The sequence below is a fragment of the Malaclemys terrapin genome, chromosome 2 (assembly GCF_027887155.1).
Source record: "Malaclemys terrapin pileata isolate rMalTer1 chromosome 2, rMalTer1.hap1, whole genome shotgun sequence".
In the NCBI taxonomy this organism is placed as follows: domain Eukaryota; kingdom Metazoa; phylum Chordata; order Testudines; family Emydidae; genus Malaclemys; species Malaclemys terrapin.
The window spans coordinates 140948090-140974400 of record NC_071506.1 but is presented as its reverse complement, the minus strand read 5'-3'; the positions used below and the strand labels follow the sequence as shown (position 1 = coordinate 140974400).

Sequence of the window (26311 nt, the reverse complement as noted above, 5' to 3'; positions counted from 1 at the left end):
AATTCTGGAGCCAGGATATCACTGCCCCCACTGAAAGGACGAAGGGAGGTCAGAGCCCATGTGGACAGTGTCTAGTGGCAGTAAAATCAGCCACTGCTCTCCCCACCCAGTGTCCTTAGCGGCAGAGATGTTTTGGGGGGGGGGGGGGGGAAGGGGTTGCTATTGCCAGCCCCCGCTCAGGAGGGCAAGGGGTGGGCATTGCTGTCTGTTCTCCCGGCAGGGGGAGGTGCTGGTACCCACCTTACCCCCTGTGCCTATCAGTGCATGGCTTTGGGGAGGGATTTGCTCCCTGCCAGTCTATCATGCTCCTTGCTGACTCTGGGGTGCCTCTGGTGTGGCTACTCATACCGCCACTGGGGGCACAAGAGCAACGAGACTCCGGGTCAGACGCCAAGCAGGGGGCAAGGCTCGCTCTCATTAGGAGGAGCTACAAAACACCCTCAAACATACTACAGCCTCACACCAAAAGTGTTAACAGAGTCAAGGTTGCCAGACTGCAGGATCCACCAACACAGACCCCAAAGAGCGTGGAAATAAGAAGTTACATCGCTCCACAGCCCCAAGCCCCATCTCAACCCTCAGCTACCTTGTCTGCCCTGCACTGCAACTAACAGGCTCCGGCCACATTTGCTGCTTATAGCGTGTGGCCTTGAGAAACTGCAATGTCCTAGAGCTGTAGGTGTGTGTATTTGGGGAGGAGGGGAATGTCCCTAAACATGGGACCGTGTCAGACTGCAAATGGTGGATGCAAGAGGTGCTACTGTAGCATTCTGGAAACCGTCTGTGAATGGGTGAGTTGTGTTTTCAGCCATGGTTTCAACACCTAGCATTTGTTTTCAGGCAGCAGCTACAGAATTGAGATCTGCACATGTGCTGGGGCAGCAGACGTATTGCCAGCAATCAACACAGAAACAGCCTGGGCACGGACACCACTGTGGTTCTGCTGCACAATACCATGGATGGCCGTAGGGGTAGGTATAAAGATGAGAGAGAGTCACGTCTAAGACTGGGCTTATGGTTGCGCCAATCGGAGCCCTGGTCTGATGGACTGAGCAAGGTCTGTTCGCTGGGGCTCCCCTCTTGAGTCTGAGAGAGCTGTTTGAGGGAGGAGGCAGTTCCAGGGTGGAGGAGGCAAAGTCTTGCCCGTCAGACCAGCCTCTATGCCCTATTGGGGACAGGACATAGAGGGATGGGGCAGGACGACTTCAGCTGAAGTTGCTCAACAAGCAGAGCTTGTAGCTTGGCTGTGGAGAAGGCACCTTCTCCACCTGGATGATTTACCAGACAGGAGCCCCATCCAACAGAATTTACTAGGCTCATCGGACCGGGACTCCAGGGCATAGCCTTAACTCTGACCTCATAAAGACTATGACACATTAGCGAGTGACTCGCTGTCATACTGCCTAGCAGCAGGTAAGCCAGTCAGAAGCTGGAGTTGTGTGTGTGTCAGCACAACTGGGAGGGTCAGAGGTGTGTACTGTGGGTGGCTGACTGTTTGTATAGGAGGCAAGGGTGTTGTGGAGGTGAGCAGCCAGGGTGTTTCTGGAAGTGGCTGTTGCCTGAATGGTGACTTCCTAGATTTTCAGCGATTGCATGGACAGGAAATGCACTGGAGGAACTTTAACTGAGAGTTCACGTTGTTGTGCGCGGACAGATAAAGCGAGTCTGCCACTCCCTGAAACCCACTGGGCCACACACTTCCCCTCTCCGCTGACAGGAATGGGGAGACTGGCACAGTGAAGGGGACATTTAGGAGAGACGCCAGAGATCTGGCTGGAAGGGCACTGGGACTGTCTTCTGAGGTGAGGGTGGAGCATTCCCTACATAGGTCCTCGCTCCTGGGTCCTATGCTCTGGGGATTGCTAACCCGATGGCATGTGGTGGTAGGGGGAGGGGGAGAATAAAGCAGCCCCTGGGTCAGAGGGAAGGAGACCAGACAGACCCCTGGAATAAGGCAAGGAAGCTGTTAGATCTTCTCAGTGCAAAGAAGAGACTCACTTCTGAGCATCAATCTCACTGGATCTCTCTTTAAACCTTTGCTCACGCCCGGCTGCTTCCTGCAGCTCCCGCTCCTGGTGCTCTTTGTCCAGTCGCTGCCGCTCCTCGTCCATTCTCCTCTTCTCCTCCAGCCGGCGGTTCTCCTCGTCTTTCTAAGGACAGGAGCGTGCCAAGTCTGGTTAAAGCTGCCAGCATGGGAGAAAAATCCCCACAGCTCTCTCCTCACCATGTCTTCGTACTTTAATCACCAACCATCACGAGAGATTTACAGCTGGTTACTGTGTTGTCCGCTACAGCTGGATGCACCGTCAGCTGGAGCGTGTGCAGCCCTGGTTGCTCTAACATCACCCCACACGCTCCTGGGAGGGCTCCAACGACTCCACATGGAGGGCGGACCCGGAAACACAGACTCCTCCCTCAAAGACTTTGCTTGCTCATGTAAGCACAGTCACAGAAGCCCTGACAGCGATCAGGGCCATGCCCTGAGACCGAGCCCTCCCCTTCCTGATGGGAACAGAGAACAGAAACTGGGACCTGTAGCCCAGAGTGCTAGCTTAGCCTTTATTGTAGTCAGCTGTAACACAAGGAACCTACAGGCCTGTGCCCTGTAAGACATTAGCGTAAGCAAGTTAGCATAAGTATAGTCAAATAAAGTAGGCCTGTTACCCTTGTCATAGATAAATGGCCTGACAATTATCCTTAGCTTTGGGGAACTAGGAATAGCTAGCTGAACAGCAGGAGTTGGAACCTAACGGTAACCGGTAACCACAGGAACACAGAAGTGATAACCACAAAACTGCTTGAGAACAAAGGGATGGGTATGATAATGAGGATTAATTTGTTAACCTACTGGGAAGGCCGCGAATCATTCACTGAGGTCACTTTCCGCGACCTCCGTGAATTTTGCAGCGCTGGTGCGGCTGACCCCAGGATCACCCCAGCAGCTGGGGAAGCCCCAGAGCCAGCCACACCAGACGCTGCTCTGGCAGCCCCAGGCAGCTGATCCCTCGTGCTGCCCTGGAGCAACGGTCCGGGGGCAGCAGCCGCATGGCCCTGGGCCGTCCCCCACCCCTCCCCACAGCAGCAGCAGGGCCCCCGCGCTGCCCCTCCCAGCAGCAGTCTTCAGGAGCGCCCCCTCCCAGCAGGTAAGATTTAGTCACAGGTATTTTTAGTAGAAGTCATGGACAGGTCACAGGGCTGTGACTTTTTGTTTATTGCCTGTGACCTGTCCATGACTTTTACTAAAAATACCCGTGACTAAAACATAGCCTTACCTATAGGATAAGTGCACCCCAATATGATGAGGGTGAGGTGGTGAGATTTGGGCATGGCAGGCTGAGTATTAGCCTGAATATTCCGGATTGGTGCTCAGGCTATGGGCAAACCACCATGTAGGGAGAGCGCTTTTCCATTGTTAGCTTTCCATTTGCCCCTTCGGCTCTATTGTTATCTCCCATCAGTCTGGAGCATTGAGGAACCTGGACCATCGGACTCATTTGACATGCCAGAGACAGGGCTGGTTCTTTGTCTCTTACCACCAGGTCCTCAAGGAAGGGTGCAATATGTAAATCTAAGAGCTTATGCAACGAATGATACCACAGATATCCCCAGTACTGGATTATTCCCATTTATTATTGTGGCTTGGAGCTTTTCTGGCTTCATTCCTTATTTTAATACAAATTGTGAAGGTTTTCCTTTGCCCTCAGTGTGAGTGTCCCTGCCGTATATCCTAAGGGTCCCTACGCGATACTGAACTCATTGATTTCAGTTCTGTATAGCCTGATTCTGGGACAAGAACCTGGTTACCTTCAGATCAACTGGCCATCAACACAAGTACTACTGACTATTAAAAAGGATTGGGCAACAGACTCTTGCTTCCAGTGTGTCCACACTAGAGAACATTCCCCAAAACCAACCTTTCTTTGCTAACACTGGCTCAACTCCACTACAGGTATCACCGGAAGCTCTCTGCGGCAGATGGGTTGTCAACACCCATAGGAGCCATTAGCATTGTTCAGAGCAGCTTAACGCAGGTGGCGTTAACAGTATCTGCAGGTGCTGACAACCCAAGGAGCTCCCAGCACTGAACGTGGGTGAAGTTAATAATGGTGGGAGGTTTGCAAGAGTGTCCATGTCACAGTCACCCCCCAACAGAGATTGTCACCACCACCCTTCATGAGGCTAACCTTTAACCTCATCAACCCTGTTAACTAAATCACTCAAGTACTTATCCGGCCACCATCACCACAGTATCTGCACACCTGATAACCTCCAATACATTTAACCTCACACACACACACTCTCCCCCATGAGGTAAGGCAGGGCGCTATGGTCCCGATCCGACAGAGGAGGCACAGAGCAGCTAAGTGACTTCCCTTGGGACACTCAAAGGAAGTCTGTGGCAGAGCAGGGAATGGAAGCGTGGTCTTCCAAGACCTAGTGCGATTGCCTACCCATTGGACCATCCTTTCTCCGTCTGGCCAGGACTGAAGAAACCATCACTTGTCCCCAGTGTTTAGCCTCCTGCTCCGAGGCAGGCTCATGGCTGGTTTATACTTGGTATGCAGGCAGATTTAACTAGCCTGGTTTCTAAACCTGCCCCGCGCAGCTAATGCACAAGAGACCTGCAACACCACCCTACTTGGCAGTACCCTGGATGCCTCTAGGCCGGGACCCAGATACAGCACTGGCTGCTCTGGTAGATGGCCTAACCTATCCAGAGCCAGCCTCACATCCTGCTGCCCCTCTCCACAGCATCTCATAGCATCCATCACCAAATGCGCCTGTCACATATCCAAGAGGCTGCAGGAGGGAACAGAAATGACCTGAAGTGGTTCTGGTCCTTCCTCTCAGGCTGAACCCAGAGGGTCCTTATGGGGAACCCTTCCTCCAACACCCTCATCAGTGGAGCCCCACAAGGCTCTGTCCTCTCCCGCACCTACAGGAAGCCACTGGCGAGCTGCTGAGACACCATGGGCCTGAGTGCCAGCAGGACAAGTACGACCCCCCGATCCAGATGTCCTCCGTGTCAAATGGAGCAGCACTACTGCCTTGCTCTCTCAGTGCCTAGTCAAAATCGAAAGAGCAGCTGGCCAAGCTGAGCCCAGGCTAGACTGGGCAGCGGGGAGGTTTTGGAGAACTTGCTTCCTTTGTAACATCGCCCACTGTCAAGGGCACCTGCCCTCAGATTGTTAGCTTGGTTTTCAGACTCCTCTGTGCTACCACATGCCCCAACAGGCAGTGGGACAAAACATGCCCACTTCCTGCTGGGACTGGCGGGGAGATTGTCCCATCAGACACAGCCCTGGCCACGGAAATGCTCATATCCAGGACCTGCAGGCTTCATTGTCACAGCTCGGGATTTAGATCCAGGGATGAGTCAAACACCCATTAAGGACTGCAACAGCCTGAGTGCTTAACCAAACCCGCCGCAGCATTCCACTCAGCGCACTGGTTCCGTAGTCACAGCCCTCTTGGGATCTGACCTGTTTCCCCAAGAGACACCTTCCCCTCCAGAGCCATGACCTCCCACAACAGCTACACCCCACTTCATCCGTGAACCTGCCGACCATCAGTGGGAGCCTCGAAAGGGCAGGACTCTTGCTGGAGCTAGACCAGACTACGGAACTCACTGCTACAAGAGAGAAGAGACCACAAACCTCAGTATATTCAGAGCCCTTCCTTGATTCGGCTTCCCCTCAGTAAGTTCTTCACTCACTCACACACACCCCAAGCTAATGAGTCAAAAGGCTGGGAAAGAAGAACAGAGCTTATTGTTATTTTGGAAGCTCTCAGGTGTTATGAGATGAGGACCAAATAAGAATCTAGACAGACCTTGAGGGACAGTGACACAGAGATGAGCTGCCTAAATATGAAAACTGACATGTCTCCAGTTAATTTTCACCTGAAGCACAATTTCCTTCCACCCTCACTCCTGTATTTTGGGTTCTGCTTACACACCCGGCAGGACACGTGGGAGTCAGGACAGTCCCCAATACTTTTTCCAGTCACTTCTATAGCAGCAGGTGGAAACAGTCACCCCCACTAAAGCAGAACAAACCCTTCCCATGCCATGAATCCATTATCCAGTAGTCAGCAAAACCCAGCTTTAGGAAGGGGAGGAAGAGGCAGTTAGTGACAAAAAAGCTCACGTTAAATCCAAACACCTTACCCAAATCAAGCCTCCCTCACCAATCCAATGCTCAGGGACTCACCTCTGCTTTGGCCCAGAAGTTATCTTTACCGACCCTCTTGATTTCAGACATGGCGTTTGTCTTCTGGTAGACAGAACCCTGGAGGTGGACAAGAGAAGCACACAGCTGAGGCAGTCTGTATATAATCAGGATCTAGTTGTCAGAAAATTGCAGCAGACTGGCAATACAGCCCAGCATCTTTCAGGTTCCCCTCCCAGGATAGTGCACCCAAAACTGTTCAACAAGACCATTAAGTGCCTGCTTCTGTACAACCGGCCATGCGGTCTCCACATTTCCCCAACCTTGGAGAGGACCCTGGAAAGGGAAAGCCCAATGGAATGTTGAAAGCCAGTTTATGACTCCGCATGAGCCAGACCCTGAAGTCTGGCCCAAAGAGAGACAGGAAGTTGTAATCTGAGAGCTGCATTTTAGAGACAGACAAAACTGGCAGGATGAGGGAGGGAAATTACCCAAAAGGAAAAAGACAGTGGTAAATATATAGATATTTGAAGAATAAGTCCCAGGCCCCACCTTGCCATGTGGCAGAAGCTAAGGAGCTGAGAGCTCATCACTGGATCAGCAAACGATCTTCAATAACAACAAGAGAAAGGAAGACAGACACAAATAGCAATGAAACAGCACCAAGACACAGATGATTAAGAAGATCAAGAAAATACCATTCAGTGACCAAGCTCAGACGGTCAGCACCCTGACCCTGACGTATTGTGTGTGTGGTTCTTTTCTAGTGTTGAGATGAGCTGATGCTTGTGCAGTGTTTGAAAAGTGAAAGCGCAAAAATCGATGTTTGAAATTGAAAAGAATTTGCTCTTCTTGTGAGCTAACACACGTGAACTCTAACGTCTTGGGAGGGGTGCTTTAGAAATTCCAGTGTTGTTGCTTTGGAGTCACTACAGACAAGACAACACTTGAGAATACACTGAGGCTGGTCTCTCATTTCGCCCCGGCACTAGCCATCAGCTCCAGAGAAAGAAGTTCTGAGATACAGAGGGTGAGGCCATGAAGAATACCACGGCTAGCTCCAGGACAAAGGCACCGTCACACCAGGATCAGAGTTGAGCAGCCCTATTTGCCGCGCAGCTGAGACACTGGCAGCTAGATCCCTGCTGTCCCTGCAGCCCAGGGGTGCAAAGGTTACTTAGAAAGGTCCCAGGAACTCACCACTGGCGTCTGAGGGCCTGAATCCTGGAACCTGCTACTTTCTTTATGGAAGTTGTAGTTTGCGCCGGAAGCCTTGGCAACTTTCTCCATGATTGAGTCAGGTTCTACGTCCTCCTCCGCCCGAGCATTTATCGTCACATGGGCACCCTGGGCAGAGAAAAAGAGCAGCACAGTTAGGAGAAACTTGACTCCAAGGGCTAAAGGACGACATCCTTCTGCCGAAAGAGACACACTGTGTGAAGTGGCACGGTCAGGCTGCTGCTGTCACCCATTCTCCTCCAGCTCCTGACAAGGATGCTGGGCTGACCTGAACTTTCCACTTTAGAGACCTGAGCCACAAGTTTCTGGACTCAATACTGAATCTAAAACAGCAAGGATAAAGGAACCCCAAGATCAAGGGACTGAAAGAGAGAGGGCAGAAGGAGACATGACACGTTACTGCCCTGAAAGCAGGGTTTAAAGAAGCCATTTGCTCACAAATTGCAGCTCAAAGGGCTGCCAGATATGAGGGGGAACGGTTAATCTAACAGGTAAATATTCACAAAGTAAGAGAGAATGCGTGTTTGTAGCTCTCCCCTCGTGTATGGTCTCTTTTTCCATCAGAAACTATTTTTCATCGGGGAAACCCCCTAAAACACATAGGTTCTCAAAGAAACTTAGAAGAACGTGTCTACCAGCAACAAGCCCCCACGGGATGCTCAACAGGTTCACTTCACAGGTGGTTAAGGGGACTCAGCTGAGTGCCAACGGCATTTTAACACACACCCTGCTGTGGCTTTCTGCTGTGTTTCTGTTCCAGGAGAAGCCCATGCTCACCCGGGAAGATCCCAGGCTGTAAATACGGAGACTTGCTGTACCTCCCTCGGGCCTTTCCCAGCAGGAAGGACAAAAAGCCAGGGCTGCAGATCTGGAATAATAGGGAGGCCAAACAACAGCAAAGGGAGGGTCCAGAAAGATCATCATAAAAACATGACTGTACCTTTAAGAAGTTTGCTATGGTGCTGACATGGTTGGCACAAGCTCCCTTTCTCACATCGTTCACGCCTTCGCCAGTCTGCAAAGAGAAACCATCAGTACCTAGAACCTCATCTCAAGGACTGTGTAGCACTCAACTGAGACAAGCCCCCCATCGCATGGCTCCTTGAAACAGGACATCACAGCTATCACCCATGCTAGGGTGAGGTGGAGGCCAGATTGAGGGGAAGAGATGCTGCATGTCCAAGGCAAAGCTCTGGCAGCATTATTTAAAGTGAAGGAGAGGAATGTAAGAGATGAATGTAAAATAAGCATCCAAGTGGCAGACCCCCTCTCTGCTAACCCTCTCTAGAGCTACCAGTGCCTGGTTCCTCAAGAACAGGATCCTACTCCCAGATACTGGGCCTGTAAACCTGGCTGCCATCTTAGCTGACGCACCAGGGATTGAACTGAGAACCTCAGCGGCTGAAAGCAGGAGTTGCTACAGCTTGAGCTGAACAGCCAAGGTGCCAAAGGTGGGGCTGCAACAGACACACATCTTCCCCCGGATCAGGCCCAGAGGGGGACCTGTAACACACATGGATCAGTGCATTAAGGACCATCACAAAACTCACCACCTTCTGCTCCAAGCGCAGGCACTTTCTTTGACCAGCCTTCTAACATCAATACGAAGCAACATGTACATTTCAAAAAACCTAAAACCCTCCCAAAACAAGACACTCCACTGCACAGGCTTCTCCCCTGGCGAGAGGGTTGAGAGAAAAAACAACACGCGACAGACCTGTCGTCACATGGCTTCCACTGTACTGCTGGAAGGCGCTCAGATACTACAGTGACGAGCACAGTACAACAACCTATACAGAATAAAGAACAGTGCTGTGCATGCTCTGTTTGTGGAATCTCAACTCCAAGTTTTCTTCACTTTCAAACATTTTATTCTAGCTATAATGCTCTAGAGAGGTTATTTTCAGGATATTTACAGCTTTAATAACCTTAACCTAAATAACCCAATAATATTTACTGCTAGCTTAACTACCATACTAATCCATGGTGCGTCCACACCTTGAATACTGTGTCCAGTTCTGGTCAGCCCATCTCAAAAGGATATAGTTGAAATGGACATGGTTCAGTGAAGGGCAACAAAGATGATCGAGGGTATGGAATGGCTTCCATATGAGGAGACACTAAAAATATTAGGACTGTTTAGCTAAAAGAGAGATAATTAAGGGGGAAGCTATGATAGAAGTTCTATGAAATCATGAATGGTGTGTGTGTGTGTGTGGGGTGGGAAATGAATAGGGAAGTGTTATTAACCCTTTCCCACAAAACAAAAACCGGAGATCACACAATGAAATTAACAGGCAGCAGGTTTAATATAATAAAGAGGAAATACTTTTTCACACAACATATAATTAACCTGTGGAACTGTGCCATGACGGCCAAAGTATAACTGTGTTCAAAAAAGAACTGGCTAAGTTCATGGAGGACAGATCCATCAGTGGCTATTAGCCAAAATGGTCAGAGATGCATCCCATGTGCTGGATGTCCCTAAACCTCTGACTACCAGAAATGGGGAGGGGAAGATGGGTGGATCATGACAACTGCCCTGTTCTGTACACTCCCCCTGAAGCTCTGGTACTGGCCACACGATAACTGGGTAGAAGGACCACTGGTTTGACCTAGTATATCAGTTCTTATCCTCTTAACAAGAACAGAGCACTTCAGAAGGCCTAGGAACATCTCCCCATTTTGTTCATCTGAATTCTTAGCATTTTGCAGTGCACTAGAGATTTGCATGTGTTTTTCAGGGAGTCTCACTCTGGCCCTGAAGGCATTCCAAGCATTAGCTATCTATAAGGCAAAGTTTTTGTCATGGATATTTTTACTAACAAGTCAGGGACAGGTCATGGGCAATAAACAAAAATTCACGGAAGCCTGTGACCTGTCCCTGACTTATTAATAAAAATATCCGTGACAAAATGGGGAGGCGGATTCAGCACCCACTGCTGTTGGGGCTCCTGAGTCCCCCACCGCTGCAGGGCTAGGCTGCTGTGGGGTCTCACCAGCCACCCACTGCAGCTGGGCAGCTGCATGGTCCCCCCAGCAGGGTAGGGGCTACGAAGGAGGGCTGGCTGGGAGCTCCAGCCCCAAGGCAGAAGATGTCACAGAGGTCAATGGAAGTCACGGATTCCGTGACAAAATCGCAACCTTAGCTTTCTAGATGCTGGCAGCTCTGGTTCAAGGGTGTATCCTTTCCCACCTGGAGAGAGAATCAAACATGTACCTAAGGCTCCACATTCTAACAGAAACAGTCCATCTCTACTTACCCAATTGATGATGACGTACTTGGGAAGGCCAGAGTTGGGATCCTTTACCCGACAGAAAGCGTACATCACCTTACCACTGTTGAGCTCCTCCACCAGCTCCTCCAGGCCACCATCTATACAGTTATTTCCACAGAGGGAGAAAGGGAGAGAGATAAGTAGAGTGAGATTGAGTCAACCATCTCAGTCTTGAGAAGAGGAAAAATTACTGTGAGCGTCCCTCAGAAAAACATCCAACTTAGGCCTGGTCTACACTACGGGTTTAGGTCGACTTTAGCAGCGTTAAACCGAATTAAGCCTGGACACGTCCACACAACAAAGCCCTTTCTTTCGACTTAAAGGGTCCTTTAAACCGGTTTCTTTACACCACCTCCGACGAGGGGATTAGCGATAAAACCGGCCTTTGCGGGTCGGAATTGGGGTAGTGTGGACGGAATTCGACGTTATTGGCCTCCGGGAGCTATCCCACAGTGCTTCATTGTGACCGCTCTGGACAGCACTCTCAACTCAGATGCACTGACCAGGTAGACAGGAAAAGACCCGCGAATGTTTGAATTTCATTTCCTGTTTGCCCAGCGTGGAGAGCACAGGTGACCACGCAGAGCTCATCAGCACAGGTAACCGTGATGGAGTCCCAGGATCGCAAAAGAGCTCCAGCATGGACCGAACGGGAGGTACGAGATCTGCTCGCCATATGGGGAGATGAAGCAGTGATAGCTGAACTCCGTAGCAGTAAAAGAAATGGAAAAGTATTAGAAAAGATCTCCAAGGCCATGAAGGACCGAGGCCATAACAGGGACACACAGCAGTGCCGCGTGAAAATTAAGGAGCTACGGCAAGCTTACCACAAAGCCAGAGAGGCAAACGGAAGGTCCGGGGCAGAGCCGCAAACTTGCCGCTACTACGCGGAGCTGCATGCGATCCTAGGGGGTGCAGCCACCACTACCCCAACCGTGTGCTATGACTCTCTCACTGGAGAAACACACAGGGAAGACGGTTCGGGGAACGAGGAAGATGACGATGGAGGTACTGTAGGTAGCTCACAGCAGCAAGGAAGCGGAGAAACCGGTTTCCCCAACAGCCAGGATATGTTTGTGACCCTGGACCTGGAACCAGTAACACCTGAACTCACCCAAGACCCTCAGGGCACACAGGAGACCTCTGGTGAGTGTAACTTTGTAAATATTTGTAAACATTACAAAAAAAAAAAGCAAGCGTGTTTAATGGTTAATTTGCCCTGGCAATCGCAGCCAGTACATCTACTGGAAAAGTCTGTTAACGTGTATGGGGATGGAGCGGAAATCCTGCAGGGACATCTCCAGAAAGCTCTCCTGGTTGAAATGGGGTGATTTTATTAAGGGGACATTCAGAGGCGCCCGTTCCTGCTCTTCTGACCAGAAATGTTCCCCGCTGTTAACCACGCGGTGGGGAGAGGGGTGAAGTGATCATCCCAGAGAATCGTGTGTGTGTGTGTGGGGGGGGTGGTTTACTTGTGTTTGTGCCGCATGTTAACCGGGAAACCGCAGCCCCTCCTTTTACATTGAAACCCCATTTTAAATGGACAACCCAATTCATCCTTGATATGGGAAATGCGCTGCTGTTTGCAACCTTTCCCGCATGTTAAGAAGGTTAAAAAAGCCAAAACACTGTGGCCTACCATGGCTGCCTGCAAGCCGAAATATGCGACCTTGTAATGAAAGAGTGTACCCATTGTTCTCTAAAATGTGTCTTTTTTAACCACCTCTCCCTTCTCCTCCACCAGCTGCAAATGTTTCTCCTTCGCAGAGGCTCGTGAACATTAGAAAGAGAAAATGTAGGACGAGGGACGATACGTTCACGGAGCTGCAGATGTCCTCCCACGCTGATAGAGCACAGCAGAATGCGTGGAGGCAGTCAATGTCGGAGATGAGAAAAGCCCAATATGAACGAGAGGAGAGGTGGCGGGCTGAATCGCGGGATGAACAGAGCAAGTGGCGGGCTGAAGACGATAGGTGGCGTCAGCTTGCAGACAGACGGCAAGAGGCAATGCTCCGTCTGCTGGAGCATCGAAGTGATATGCTCGAGCGTATGGTTGAGTTGCAGGAAAGGCAGCAGGAGCAGAGACCGCCGCTACAGCCCCTGTGTAACCAACAGCCCTCCTCCCCAAGTTCCATAGCCTCCTCACCCAGACGCCCAAGAACACGGTGGGGGGGCCTCCGTCCACCCAGTCACTCCACCCCAGATGATCGCCCAAGCATCAGAAGGCTGGGCTTCAATAAGAGTTAAAGTTTTAAAATGCAGTGTGTCCTTTTCCATCCCTCCTCCCCCACCCATCCCAGCTACCTTGGCAATTATCCCCCTACCTCTGTAAGGAACTAATAAAGAATGCATGAATGTGAAAAAACAATGACTTTATTGCCTCTGCAAGCGGGAGGGGAGGGGAGGGTGGGGTGGGGTGGTTGGTTTACAGGGAAGTAGAGTGAACCGGGTCGGGGGGGGGGGGGGTTGGAGGGTTCATCAAGGAGAAACAAACAGAAGTTTCACACAGTAGCCTGGCCAGTCACAAAACTCGTTTTCAAAGCTTCTCTGATGCGCACCGCGCCCTGCTGTGCTCCTCTAACCGCCCTGGTGTCTGGCTGCGCGTAATCAGCGGCCAGGCGAGTTGCCTCAACCTCCCACCCCGCCATAAAGGTCTCCCCCTTACTCTCACAGATATTGTGGAGCGCACAGCAAGCAGCAATAACAATGGGGATATTCTTTTCGCTGAGGTCTGAGCGAGTCAGTAAGCTGCGCCAGCGCGCTTTTAAACGTCCAAATGCACATTCCACCACCATTCGGCACTTGCTCAGCCTGTAGTTGAACAGGTCCTGACTCCTGTCCAGGCTGCCTGTGTACGGCTTCATGAGCCATGGCATTAAGGGGTAGGCTGGGTCCCCAAGGATCACGATAGGCATTTCAACATCCCCAATGGTCACTTTCTGGTCCGGGAAGAAAGTCCCTTCCTCCAGCTTTCGAAACAGAGCAGAGTTCCTGAAGACGCGAGCATCATGTACCTTTCCCGGCCATCCCACGTTGATGTTGGTGAAATGTCCCTTGTGATCCACCAGGGCTTGCAGCAGCATTGAAAAGTACCCCTTGCGGTTTACGTAGTCGGTGGCTTGGTGCTCCGGTGACAAGATAGGGATATGGGTTCCGTCTATGGCCCCGCCACAGTTTGGGAATCCCATTTCAGCAAAACCATCCACTATTGACTGCACGTTGCCCAGAGTCACTACCCTTGCTATCACCAGGTCTTTCATTGCCCTGGCAAATTGGATCACAGCAGCCCCCACAGTAGATTTGCCCACTCCAAATTGATTCCCGACTGACCGGTAGCTGTCTGGCGTTGCAAGCTTCCACAGGGCTATTGCCACTCGCTTCTCAACTGTGAGGGCTGCTCTCATCTTGGTATCCTGGCGTTTCAGGGCAGGGGAAAGCAAGTCACAAAGTTCCATGAAAGTGCCCTTACGCATGCGAAAGTTTCGCAGCCACTGGGAATCGTCCCATACCTGCAGCACGATGCGGTCCCACCAGTCTGTGCTTGTTTCCCGGGCCCAGAATCGGCGTTCCACGGTATCAACCTGCCCCAGTGACACCATGATTTCCACATTGCTGGGGCCTGTGCCTTGTGAGAGGTCTATGGCCATGTCAATTTCCTCATCACTCTCGTCCCCGTGCTGCAATTGCCTCCTCGCCTGGTCCGGGTTTCGCCTTGGCATGTTCTGGCTCTGCATATACTCCAGGACAATGCGCGTGGTGTTCATAGTGCTCATAATTGCCGCGGTGATCTGAGCGGGCTCCATGATCCCAGTGCTAGCTATGGCGCCTGGCTGGTCAGAAAAAAGGCGCGAAACTAGTATCTGATGGACCCGGAGAAGGAGGGAGGGAGGGCCGAGTGACAACATGGCGTACAGGTACAGGAACAGGGAATTAAAATCAAGAAAGGTGGCTGTGCATCAGGGAGAAACACAAACAACTGTCACACAGAATGGTCCCCCCAAAGATTAAACTGAAAACCCTGGGCTTAGCAGGCCGTTGATTTCACGGAGGAAGGGGAAGCAAATGAATACAGAACAAATCTATTTTTTACATCTTAAGCTGGCAGCCGACGGTGCAGCATGAGTGATAGCCTCTCCAGTACGATGACGATGGATACCAGTCGTAATATACCATCGTCTGCCAAAAGGCAAGGGGCTGCTGCTGTGTAGCAATGCAGCCCCACGTCTGCCAGCCCCACGTCCGCCAGCACCCAGCATCGCCCTCGGCCTCTTCTGGGTGCTTAGCAGACAATACTGGGCAATTGGCAGAAAATAGTATATTACGACTGGTAGCCATCATCATCGAAACAGTAGCATGTCTGCCCAGGTGGCCATGATTGACAGCCACTCCAGTACGACGATGATGGATACCAGTCACAATATACCATCTCCTGGCAAGGGGCTGGTGCAATGCAGCCCTACGGCTGCCAGCCCCATGGCTATCACTCATGCTACACCGTCTACCACCAAAAGGCAGTTAGCAGCTGCTGCTGTGTAGCAATGCACTCCCACGTCTGCCGGCACCCAGAGGACATATGGTGACGGTGAGTTCAGCTGAGCTGAGCGGGCTCCATGCTTGCCGTGGTATGTTGTCTGCACAGGTAACCCAGGTAAAAAGGCGCGAATCTATTGTCTGCCGTTGCTGTGACGAGGGGGGAGGGGCCTGACGACATGTACCCAGAACTGCCCGCGACACTGTTTTGCATCATCCGGGCATTGGGATCTCAACCCAGAATTCAAAGAAAAGGCGCGAAAGGCGCTTCTCGGCTCTCTGAGCTGTGGCGCAAACGTAGTATCTGACGGACTAGAGGAAGGAGGGAGGGCGGGCCGAGTGACGACATGGCGTACAGGTACAGGGAATTAAAATCAAGAACGGTGGCTGTGCATCACGGAGAAACACAAACAACTGTCACACAGAATGGTCCCCCCAAAGATTAAACTGAAAATCCTGGGCTTAGCAGGCCGTTGATTTGACGGAGGGAGGGGGAAGCAAATGAATACAGAGCAAATCTATTTTTTACATCTTAAGATGACGGTGCAGCGTGACTGATAGCCCTCGGCATCTTTCTGGGTGCTTGGCAGCAAATACGGGGCGGTGTATGACAATGGTCTTCAGGCCTATTGCACAATCGGCTGCTCAGGGAAGACTCTGCTAACGTGCGATGACCCGACTTGTAATAGGCCGGTTAACAGTCGTAATACACCATCTACTGCCAAAAGGCAAGCCCCACGGCTGCCAGCACCCAGATCGCCGATGAAGGCTACCAGTCTACTGCACCGTCTACCGCCAAAAGGCAGTTAGCAGCTGCTGCTGTGTAGCAATGCAGTCCCACGTCTGCTGGCACCCAGAGGACATATGGTGACGGTGAGCTCAGCTGAGCTGAGCGGGCTCCATGTTGTCTGCACAGGTAACCCAGGTAACCCAGGTAAAAAGGCGCGAATCTATTGTCTGCCGTTGCTGTGATGGGGGAGGGGCCTGACGACATGTACCCAGAACCGCCCGCGACACTGTTTTGCATCATCCGGGCATTGGGATCTCAACCCAGAATTCCAAGGGGCGGCGGAGACTGCGGGGACTGTGGGATAGCTGTGGCATAGCTACCCATAGTGCAATGCTCCGGAAGTCGATGCTAGCCTTGTACTGTGGACGCGGTCCGCCGACTAGAGCACCTAGAGCATTTTATGTGTGGACACACACAATCGGCTGTATACAACCGATTTCAATAAAACCGGCTTCTATAAATTCGAACTAATTTCGTAGTGTAGACATACCCTAAGAAACAAACTGTTGAGAAAATAAAACGGAACTGTCAGCAGCCTAACAGTGATGTGTCCATGAAAACGGGACCTGAGAGTTTGTCTGCTTCTGTTGTTTATTCCTACCTAACGTCATAATGAGGTTATAAAAAATACTAAAGACATCTATCCAAGGCCCCAGGCACCCTAACATAACCACGCAACAAATACAATTAAACCTCAGCAAAGCTGAAACCAGTTCCACAGGAACTCAGGAGGGCAGTTAGCTTTCATCATCTAGGAAGACCCTGAGCTTTTTCTCCAGAGCCTTGCCAAGCAGGTGTCTCTTGCAGTGTGCCCTGAAAGTCAGAGTTGGGCTTTTTCAGACCAAGGTGGGAGAGCAAGTTCCAGAGTCCTGGAGCCCTCACAGAGAACACCTTGCCAGCCACCCCTCTCTTCTATAATGAGGGGGATCCAGTTTGAGCACCCCCGCTGACCACAGCTGTGGCAGTATGGCCGGGAGAGGGGAGATTCCTCAGGGAGGCCAGTCCCAGGCCACTTAGGGCTTTAGCGGTCATCACCAACATCTTGAACTCCACCCTAAGACCAGTGGGCAGCCAGTGCTGACCCTACAGCACTACTGTCACTTGTTCCCAGCAGAATGCCCCACTCGATAACCAAGTCACTACACTCTGCACCAGCTTCGGTCTCTGAACGGCTCTAAGGTGCAGCCCCATGTAGAGCGCATGGCAATAGTCTCACTGAGATGACAAGGGCCTGAACAACATCCGAAAGAAAAGGACCAACCTCCTAGCCAAATACAGATGGTAAAAAGCTGACTGGGTTACTGCTGAAATCATCAAACAGCAACTTGGGGTCGAGAGTCACCCCTAAGCTGCAAACACCATTAATGAATGGCGGAAGTACTCCTCCAATCAAAGAGGCCGATATTACTTCCACCATCTCCTCCAGCTGCTTCCCCCAACCCGCCATCTTCACCTCAGTCCTGTCCAGGCCCAGCTTCAGCCAGCTCACTCTTGTTCATGCCCCAATCTCCACTAGACACTATGGCAAGACTTCCTGTCTCTTGAAGAGAACAGATCACCGGCCGGTGTGAGTCCTCCATCAGTGCACGTGGACACACAGAACAAGCACAGCCCCCAATGAGAGTCCTATCTGTGGATGTGTACAGTCCCCACTCCTGAAACTCAGCCCTTAGTGCAATGGGGAGATGTCTCCTACTGCTTGGCCATGAGCAGTCAGAACAAACTCAGCTCCTGGTGAGAGGCCTCCACCTAAACCAACAAATCCTCACAGCTCTGCTACGGTTTGCAATTTTATGGATCATATGGAAGAAGTAGGACTCTTCAGAGCCCTGACATCCTTAAAAACATCCCTTCACATTTCACCTGGAAAGAGGCCAGATTCCTACAGGGTCTAAAATAAAAAACATGTCAAATGAAAACCACTCTTACCATAAATGGACATATATTCCAAGGCACTTCATTGTAATTAAATATTTCAATACAGTGACTGTTTTCAAAGCTGTAGCAGATGGCTCTAAACTCTACACACAAGTTTGTACATGAAGTTGTATTGAAACGGTAATGGGCACATCCTGATCCCATTAAAGTCAATGGGAGTTATCATTGATTTCAATGGGATCAAGATTCCTTAAAGTAATATGCATAAGCGAACATGGCAGGAACAGAGGCTCAGGAACGAACACTGTTCACCTCTTTGGATGTGGCTTATTGAAGGGGCTCCCGTTTAACCCAAAACTAGACCAGGTTGACAAAGTCTCCAGCTGCGTGTTCCTTCCTCCCATTTCATTTTAGCAGCAAGCTCAAAATAAGAGAACATGCAGACACACAAACAGGAAAGCCAGCTTCCCCCGAACTCCCTGCACAGGCGTCTGGTCAGCACAACCGGTTTCTTGTCAGCCAGCAGTACCCACAGCAGTGTGATTTATAGGTGTAACAGGACACGAGACACTCCACTATGTAGCTAAATTAGCTGCAAACGTAGGTGGTTTCTAGACACCTTCAGATTTTCACCATTACTGTGGTTACTTTGTTGTGTAAGAAGAGTTTGCTAGGTACTTTTCCTATAAAAAACTGCCATGTCTGCAGTCTGCCATACACAGAGCAGTGCTATGGATGTTACACATGGACCCACAGTTGCAGGAAAAAGATGGGATGAGCCTATGCTGGGATATCATTTGAGAGATGGTCTGGACTAACTGAACAGTGTCAGAATGCAGTTTATGCACAAAGAGGTGGAGTTAAGACTACGTGGGCAACATTAACTTTGTCCTTTTCTGGCTCTTGCGTGCAGCCTTCCTGCTTCATTAACAGTGCAAGTTAATATCTGGCACCTTAATATCCAGGCACCAGCCTCAAGAGAATTTTGAGCATCAGAACTACTGGCCTAGACTGCAACAGAACACCCAACACGCTTACCGGAGGCCACCAGGAAGAAGCCCCTCAGCATCAAAGCTCCTAAGCTGCATCAAAGCAGGGCGCCCTCCTATGCATGGGAACTGTCCCTTGTTCCCTGTTCACCTTACAAGGACCACATGCAGGGCTGACTTAGCTGCACATGTGGGGTCAGGCTGGTCTTCTTCAACTTCCCATTTTATGAGGTTAACAGGAATGTGGGCGAAATTCAACTGAGCTTGTGCCACGCAAGGTTTTCAAAGCTCATTTTCACAGGACTCGCAAAGGCCTTCCCTGCCAAATTTCAACTTCAGTTTCCCTGCTCCTATCTGTTGCATGTGTACGGCTCCTCAAAAAAATTCTTGTCAAGAAGTTACATCATGGGGAAAGCGCATTCCCCCTCCCACCAACAGCTGATATTCAAACTTTAAAAGGAAAAAGAAAATTCACCCTCAGGTAGTGGCCAAGCCTTGAATATCTCAGCCTGGATGTTGAAAGGGATGAGAGTGTAACAAGAGGGATTTAGAATAGAAAGTGCTACATTACCCACGATACCTCTCTACCTATAATTAAATGCTAAAAACTACCATGAGTACAACATTAACACTGGAGTAGTAATCAAGTGCTCACATGTCAGTAAAATTTCACCATCCAAAGTTTCTCCTGCAGTGTTGGCTCAACCACATTTAATCACCACAAAATGTATGAGTTGCGCATTAATCATCAGGCATTGGTAGCAATTCCAGAATGAAGGTTGCATTTAGATTTGCACTTGAAGCAGGACTGAAATCCCTATTTCCCCCACAATTAAATAGTTCTACTCAGTCTCCAAATTTAGCCCAGTCATTTCAGATGACAAATAAATTTTCCATGTGATGTTTTCAGAAAAATACTCACTAGCTTTTGCAGAAAAAAGGTTTAGAAACTCTCCCTTTTGCAGCTGTCTTGACAATCTCACTTCTGGGGGGGTTTCCTCTTGACAACCTTCGTCCCCACAACCACCAAACTTTTCACACACTCTGATAACATCTCAGATCCAGAACACCGCTGAACTTTTAAAATCAAAAGTAAAGAGTTGTAACCACCTTATGTCATCAGGCAAGGAAAGCCAACAGAGCCACTCAGCTTTGTCAGCAATTTCCATTTTCAAAGCAACAGTTTCAAGCTGCCTCTGTAGGAGAGCTCCATCTTGAGTCTGTATTTCAGCTTTCCTCCTCTCCCACCATATCTTAGCCCTGTTAGTAAGAAGGCGCTACAGAAAGCACCCTGTGAGCCTAACTAAATCAGTAAAGATGTGGGTGCAGCCTAGGCCCAAAATTCAGCTATAGGGTTGGGGCAGAGACATGAGGGGAGCCAAGCACAAAGGCTGGCAGTGGGGCTGTAGAGCACAGCCGGGCTAAGAAGTGACCTTCCAGATTCTCCATAGGAGGCCCTACTCCCTTAGCCCCATTCCAAACAGAACATTATGTCCTTTGCCTTACGAATATTTTCACTCACTGAAATGAAGATAATGATCCTTCTGTCTGGAAGGCAATTTAATGGGATGGGGAGACCCCTAAAATTAGGGCATCTGGAAATCAGGCTTGGAAAAGTGGGGTCTGGCAGCTCAGCCCCGCTTCCAAATTCCTTGGCTCCTTCCTTTACCTATGCCCTTCCCTAGCAGTTAAACCTCGATTCCCAGTCTGACAGATTTCTCTCACTCAGGAGCTCAGCTGTGGGTTGGAGAAGCTGAGTGAAGAGCTCTTAGCTCCTCTACTGCGGGACCTCCAGCTACAAATATCCCTCTCTTCCTGCCCCCATTCCTATCACCGACAGGGCAGGGACAAGGAGAGGAAGAGTTGCAGAGTTACCAGCTGAGCAGTTTCTCCCCCAGACAAACCTGCTGTTCTCCAGAGGGGAGTCCTAGTTTGGCAGACTGGAGGCGGCTTGCTTGACTGGACTGCTACAGGTCTCCTAGGATCTCAGGGGCGTGAACCCATCTAATGTGCCAATGTTTAAAATTTGATTGTGGTAGACAAGCAGGGTGGCATGGGAGGGAGCAGGGCTGCACGGGGTGTGCCCGTGTGAGAAAACACAGGCGAGAAGCGCAGTTCTGCAGAGGGCATAGGCGATATCAAGGCCCCCAATCAGCAGAGGCCACGTTGCTAGTTACCTAGGTGAATAACTACCCACAAGGATACACATGTTTATTACAAACCTGTCCAATCCCTGAAACAAAAATACTTATTAATTTGGAGTGAAGGTTCCTAGTTGCATGAACTTTAAAAAGCAGGGAAAATAAGCAGCTCTATCATTCGACACACTATCTACGCTCCACTCATTCTCAACTTCAAATGCCTCTCTTCGACCATCATGGCCCTGATACCTCCGCTCCTCAGCGGCCACATATCGCCTTAACGCTAACCATGAACACACTACATCAAGGCAGATTTTAGTTCGGCTACTCTACATAAAAATACTACACCGGGAACCATCACAAACAGCCACACATCACCCCTTCACGGGTTTCCTGAACACGACCAAAAAACCATCCTTCAGCTACCATTTGCAGAGCAACACTGCCCTTCATTTTGCATCCAATTCAAAACCACACACAGAGCTACGTGCAAGACAATTTCTCAAGGTCACACCAACCCTGTGTTAGTCACATAAACGTATAACCAGCGAACATGGTTGACATTCAAGGGTGCCTGTTAGTTGCTGCGTGTGGCGACACGGGGGATGTGAAAGGAAAATATGAGGCTGTGAAAGGAAACTGATGAATGGAACACAGACGAAATGATAAAAATACTTATTTCCTTGCTTTTAAGATGTGTGTTGGTGGGACCTACAGTTTAGCACCCTTAGCTGTAAATTAGTATGTTTTCATGTGGAAATCAGCAAGATATTAAGTGTTACATGTAACGGGGAAACCCGAATCAGAAAATACTCCATATGGACAGTAAGTCAGAATTATTGTCATAAGTCACCTTGACTTCAGAGTGTGTGGCTGTGCTACCTTTCTGTTGCATTCACCCTAGTTGTGTTAAAATACAACAGGAATGAACTGAACTGTGAAGAGTTAAAAAGAGGTACAGGATTATTATTTTTTCAAGTTTCTTTAAAAAAAAACCAACAGAAAAACCCACACAAAAGGGGAAGGAAAAGAAAATGAGCCAAGGCTGTTTTGAGAGTGATTGAAACTTGCCTTCATGTTACACGTGACATCACAGTCCCCTACCAACTGCCACTCTTTCTGCTTTTACGCTGCACCCCTTCATTGGAAAAGCATCACCACCAGGCACTGTTACTGGGTCACTGAAAAAAAGCTAAAGGTGCATTTCTACCTAGGGTGACCAGATGTCCCGATTTTATAGGGACAGTCCCGATTTTTGGGTCTTTTTCTTATATAGGCCCCTATTACCCCCCATCCCCTGTCACAATTTTTCACATTTGCTGTCTGGTCACCCTATTTCTACCTTACGTCCCACAGTAATGTGTCCCAGGGTCTAATCCAGGATTCTTCACAACGTCTTCTGTCAGTCGGAGCAAGCAGCAAGGGACAGAGACCACAGCCCCAGAAAGAAATGTCCTTTGTTAAGCAACTGGGGTGGAAGAGGAGGTAGAATCTCCACCCCCAGAGCTATTCCATACAAACACTGGACACCAACAGCCAGCAGTGGGTAACAAAGCTGAACAGACATCACAACCCTGTCAAGCTAAACCATACCACCTCCTATGCACACACTCAGCAACCAAGGACCCATCCTGACCGCAAATGGGCATGGCTGCCCCACATAGGGGGTGGCCTTTCCCAGATGCACTCACCTCCAGTGCCAGCCACTCGCAGATCATTACTGTTGCCTTCGTAGGTAAACAAAGCCCTGAAATAAAGTGTAAGGGTGACATTTTAGCAACCAATGCACCATTATTTCTCACCAGCCCAGCCTTCTGCTGCACCTCCTCTCCCATCTCCCCAGAGCGGATGCTAGCACCCGCCTCACCACCATCCTGACTGTTTCCCTGCCTTCTTCATATGCATCCCAGGTGCCATACAGTCCCCACCCCATCCCCTCTTGTGTCATCCTGACAGCTATCCACTTCCCCACCACTCCTCTCCTATACCAACCCATTTGCTCGCGCACACACACAACCTTCTCCAATCACTAACCCACAGCTGGCGCTATGCCACCCCAACCAGCATGGCCCCAGCGCCATCTAAGCTAATGTGACCCATACGTGCCTCCCCTGCCTTGAGGCCCCACAGCTAATGCCCTCCCAGCAAGCCCACCCCTCATCTGCATCTCCAACACCCCCATGCCCTACTGCCAGGGAAGAGGAAGTGAACCATTCTGAGCTGGGGGGAGGGTGTCTGGGGAGGTGCCAGTCCTCCTGGGGTGGGGGGATGGTACAAGAGGGCGAGCCCAGTCCCCGAGAGTGGGGGGCCCGGCGGGGGGCAGGGCCGGGGCGGTCCCGGGGAGGGGAAGCCCGGGAGGGGGCGGCACAGAGCCAGTGCGGGGTCGGCGGGCTGGATGGGTGGCCGAGCCAGTCCCCGGCAGTGGGGATAGATGGAGGACAGGAGGGGGACCCGGCGGACTGGATGGGGGCGGGGCCGGTCCCCAGCAGTGGGGAGCCCGGGAAGGGGGCCCGGCGGGAGGAGGGGCCGGGTGGGGGTGGATGGGGGGCGGGGCCGGCCCCGGGGAGGGGGCCAGGGTGGAGGCCGTGCGGGAGGGGACTCGGCCCCGGCCCCTCACCAGTCGGTCGGGCTCCTCTCGGCCACCACCCGGCCATAGGCCTCCTGCAGCGCCGGCCCGTTCCTGCTCAGGTTCAGCGCCATGGAGCCGCCTCCGCCCGCCGCCTTCCGGCTCCTCCCGGCCGCGCCGCGATGGGGAGGGGCCGTGGGAGGGCGGGCAAAGCCGCGGGCCGCCCCCGAGCAATCAGACACCCACCAGACACCCCCAGTGACATCCTCTACAGACACCCCCGTCACAGACACCCCCTACCCCCTCAGGCACCCCCCCGTCACACACACCCCACCACCACAGCCCCCCGTCACATCCCCCCCAGACACCCCCAGACATCCCCTACAGACACCCACGTCACAGACACCCACAGACACCCCACCACCACACAGCCCCCATCACCCCCCCACCAGACACCCCCAGACATCACCCCCCAGACACCCTCCGTGACACCCCTGTCACAGACACCTCCCCCCACAGACACCTCCCCCCACAGACACCCCCCGTCACACACACCCCACAGACACCCCCGTCACATCCCCCCACTGACACCCCACCACCACATCCCCCCACAGCCCTCCCACAGACACCCCCAGACACACACCCCACAGACACCCCCAGACACATCTGCCCCACAGACCCCCCTAGACACCCCCTAATCCGTCCCCACATACCTCATTCCTACATCCCTCCCAAAACATCCCTCTGTCCCCCCACAGACACCCCCACAACAGCCCCCCCAACACCATCCCCAGATACCTCATTCCTACACCCCTCCAACATCCCCCAGCCCCCCAACAGACACCTCCTACACCACACCCCCTATATCGTCACCAGACACCTCATTCCTATACCCCCAGACACCCCCTCAATATCCCCCTGCCCCCCCCACAGACACCCCCAACACAGTCCCCAGACACCTCACTCCTATACCCACAGACACCCCCTACACACCCACAACGATCTTCCAGACACCCACACCACACCCCCAACCTTAACTGAGGTGAGGCTGAGAGATGGTCATGATTGCTGTGGGTACTGGGGGATGAATTAGTATGTTGGGGTTGGTGAGCAGCTGGAAGCTCCATGCTATCAGGCAGCTGGGAGAGCTCCTACTTTGGGGGCCAGTATCCCCACACTGAGGGAGTTGGCAAAATTACTAGTCCCACGCACCAGGGTGAGGTGGAGAGTCAGGGGAGGGTTCTCTGAATCCCAGGCAGGGAGGAGCAGCAGCAGCAACACCTTTTCCAGGTAAGGGATGCAGTCCTGGCATCCGTCTCCTCCCAACAAATGCCTTCTTTGACCCACCAGACACCCAGTTAGCTTCCTTTCAGGCTCCTCCCCACCTGGCTAACACCAGTCAGCCCCAGCTCCCCTACTACCTCAGCGCACTGCCCCACCTGCCCTCTCAGATCCCTGTGTGCTCCCATAGGGGCACCGGGGTGTTGTCCCAGGAAGAGACAGTCCTGGATGGATATAAGGGGAAGTCCTGGCCAAATCAGAACCGTTGGGAAGTCTGGTTTTAATCACTTTTGTTATTTAGGCTTTTGTGCATCGGGTTCTGAAATCAGTATTTGGAAAAGGTGTGGGGTCACTGTTGACTGGGGCTGGCTTCTTGGGGTATGTCTACACTGCATTGTAAACCCGAGTCTGGGGATTCCGAGTTTCCAAGCTCACGCTTGAGCATCCACACTGCATTGTAAACCTTACAATTGCTGGACCCAGGTCTCACGGCCATGTTAACTCAACTATAGTGCACTACACAGACCTTCTGACTCAAGTCTGCAGCTTGAGCTGCGTCCACACTGCAAAATGACAGGGCTTGGACCCAAGTCATAGCAGGATTCAGGCTCTGACCCACCCCCTAGCAGCATCCTAGGACCCAGGTCCTGAGTGCTTGCTGACCTGAGTCAGACTGATTTGTGTGTGGACAGAAGGGGGACTTGGGCTCAAACCTGAGTCAAATTCAGAGTCTGGTGTAGCGTTCGGTGTAGACATACCCTAGGAATCTCATTGACCTTCTCCTTGTGGGCACTGGGAGCCCTGCAGTGCCTCCACTCTCCCCAGCCATGTGGGCTAGGAGAAATAAACCGCAGGGAGGAGCCAGCCAGAAACTGAAGCTGTCAGAGCAGCTTAAGCAAGTACTACTGCATGGGAGGGTAAAATGGGGCCTAGGCAGGGCCACCCCTCCTACCCAGAAGAACTGTGCAGGGGAGACCCCTCCTCTGGCAGCGCTAGGACCCATGCAGCGTTTCTTCCCACCTCCAGCTATATGACCTTTGGGAAAGAACCAGCACAGAGGAGCCAGCCAAGTTGCCAACCAAAAATTGAAGCTGCAGAGCAATTGCAGGAGTATGAACACCGATAATATCTTCCACAGTTTGACTGGTCTATCTCTGTCCTCAGCTGATCGTGTTTTGCTCCAACCCCCTGCCTCACGGTCTCCTCCCCTCAGGTACCTTTGCCTCCCCCCATCCACTGCACCAGAATATGAGCTCAATGCAATTAAAGATCATGCTCCAACTCCAGTGGCCAATCTGCCCCAGATGTTCAGCATTCCCGATTTAGGGAATGTTTGCATGGGGAACTTCACCTCAATAGCTATTGTGGAGTACGCTAGTCTGCAGTGCCTCCCTGTGTGAACCTCTTATTCTGGAATATGAACATCCAACAAGAAGCTATTCTGGTATA

General features: G+C 51.3%; 1 protein-coding gene across 2 annotated transcripts in view; it reads right to left on the bottom strand.

Moving 5' to 3' along the window:
- DBNL (drebrin like) overlaps window positions 1-23751 on the bottom strand; it is a 41365-nt gene extending 17614 nt beyond the window's left edge. The window contains exons 1-7 of one of the 2 annotated variants that reach the window (XM_054017773.1): window positions 23633-23751; window positions 22707-22762; window positions 10673-10785; window positions 8350-8424; window positions 7371-7517; window positions 6213-6290; window positions 1999-2150 (exon numbers count right to left, since the gene is read on the bottom strand). In XM_054017773.1, the coding sequence (XP_053873748.1) occupies window positions 1999-2150; window positions 6213-6290; window positions 7371-7517; window positions 8350-8424; window positions 10673-10785; window positions 22707-22762; window positions 23633-23715 (704 nt within the window). In that variant the 5' untranslated portion in view covers window positions 23716-23751. The remainder of the gene's footprint in view (window positions 1-1998; window positions 2151-6212; window positions 6291-7370; window positions 7518-8349; window positions 8425-10672; window positions 10786-22706; window positions 22763-23632) is intronic. The other variant, XM_054017772.1, reaches the window with a different exon arrangement.
- Window positions 23752-26311: the final 2560 nt, after the last annotated feature.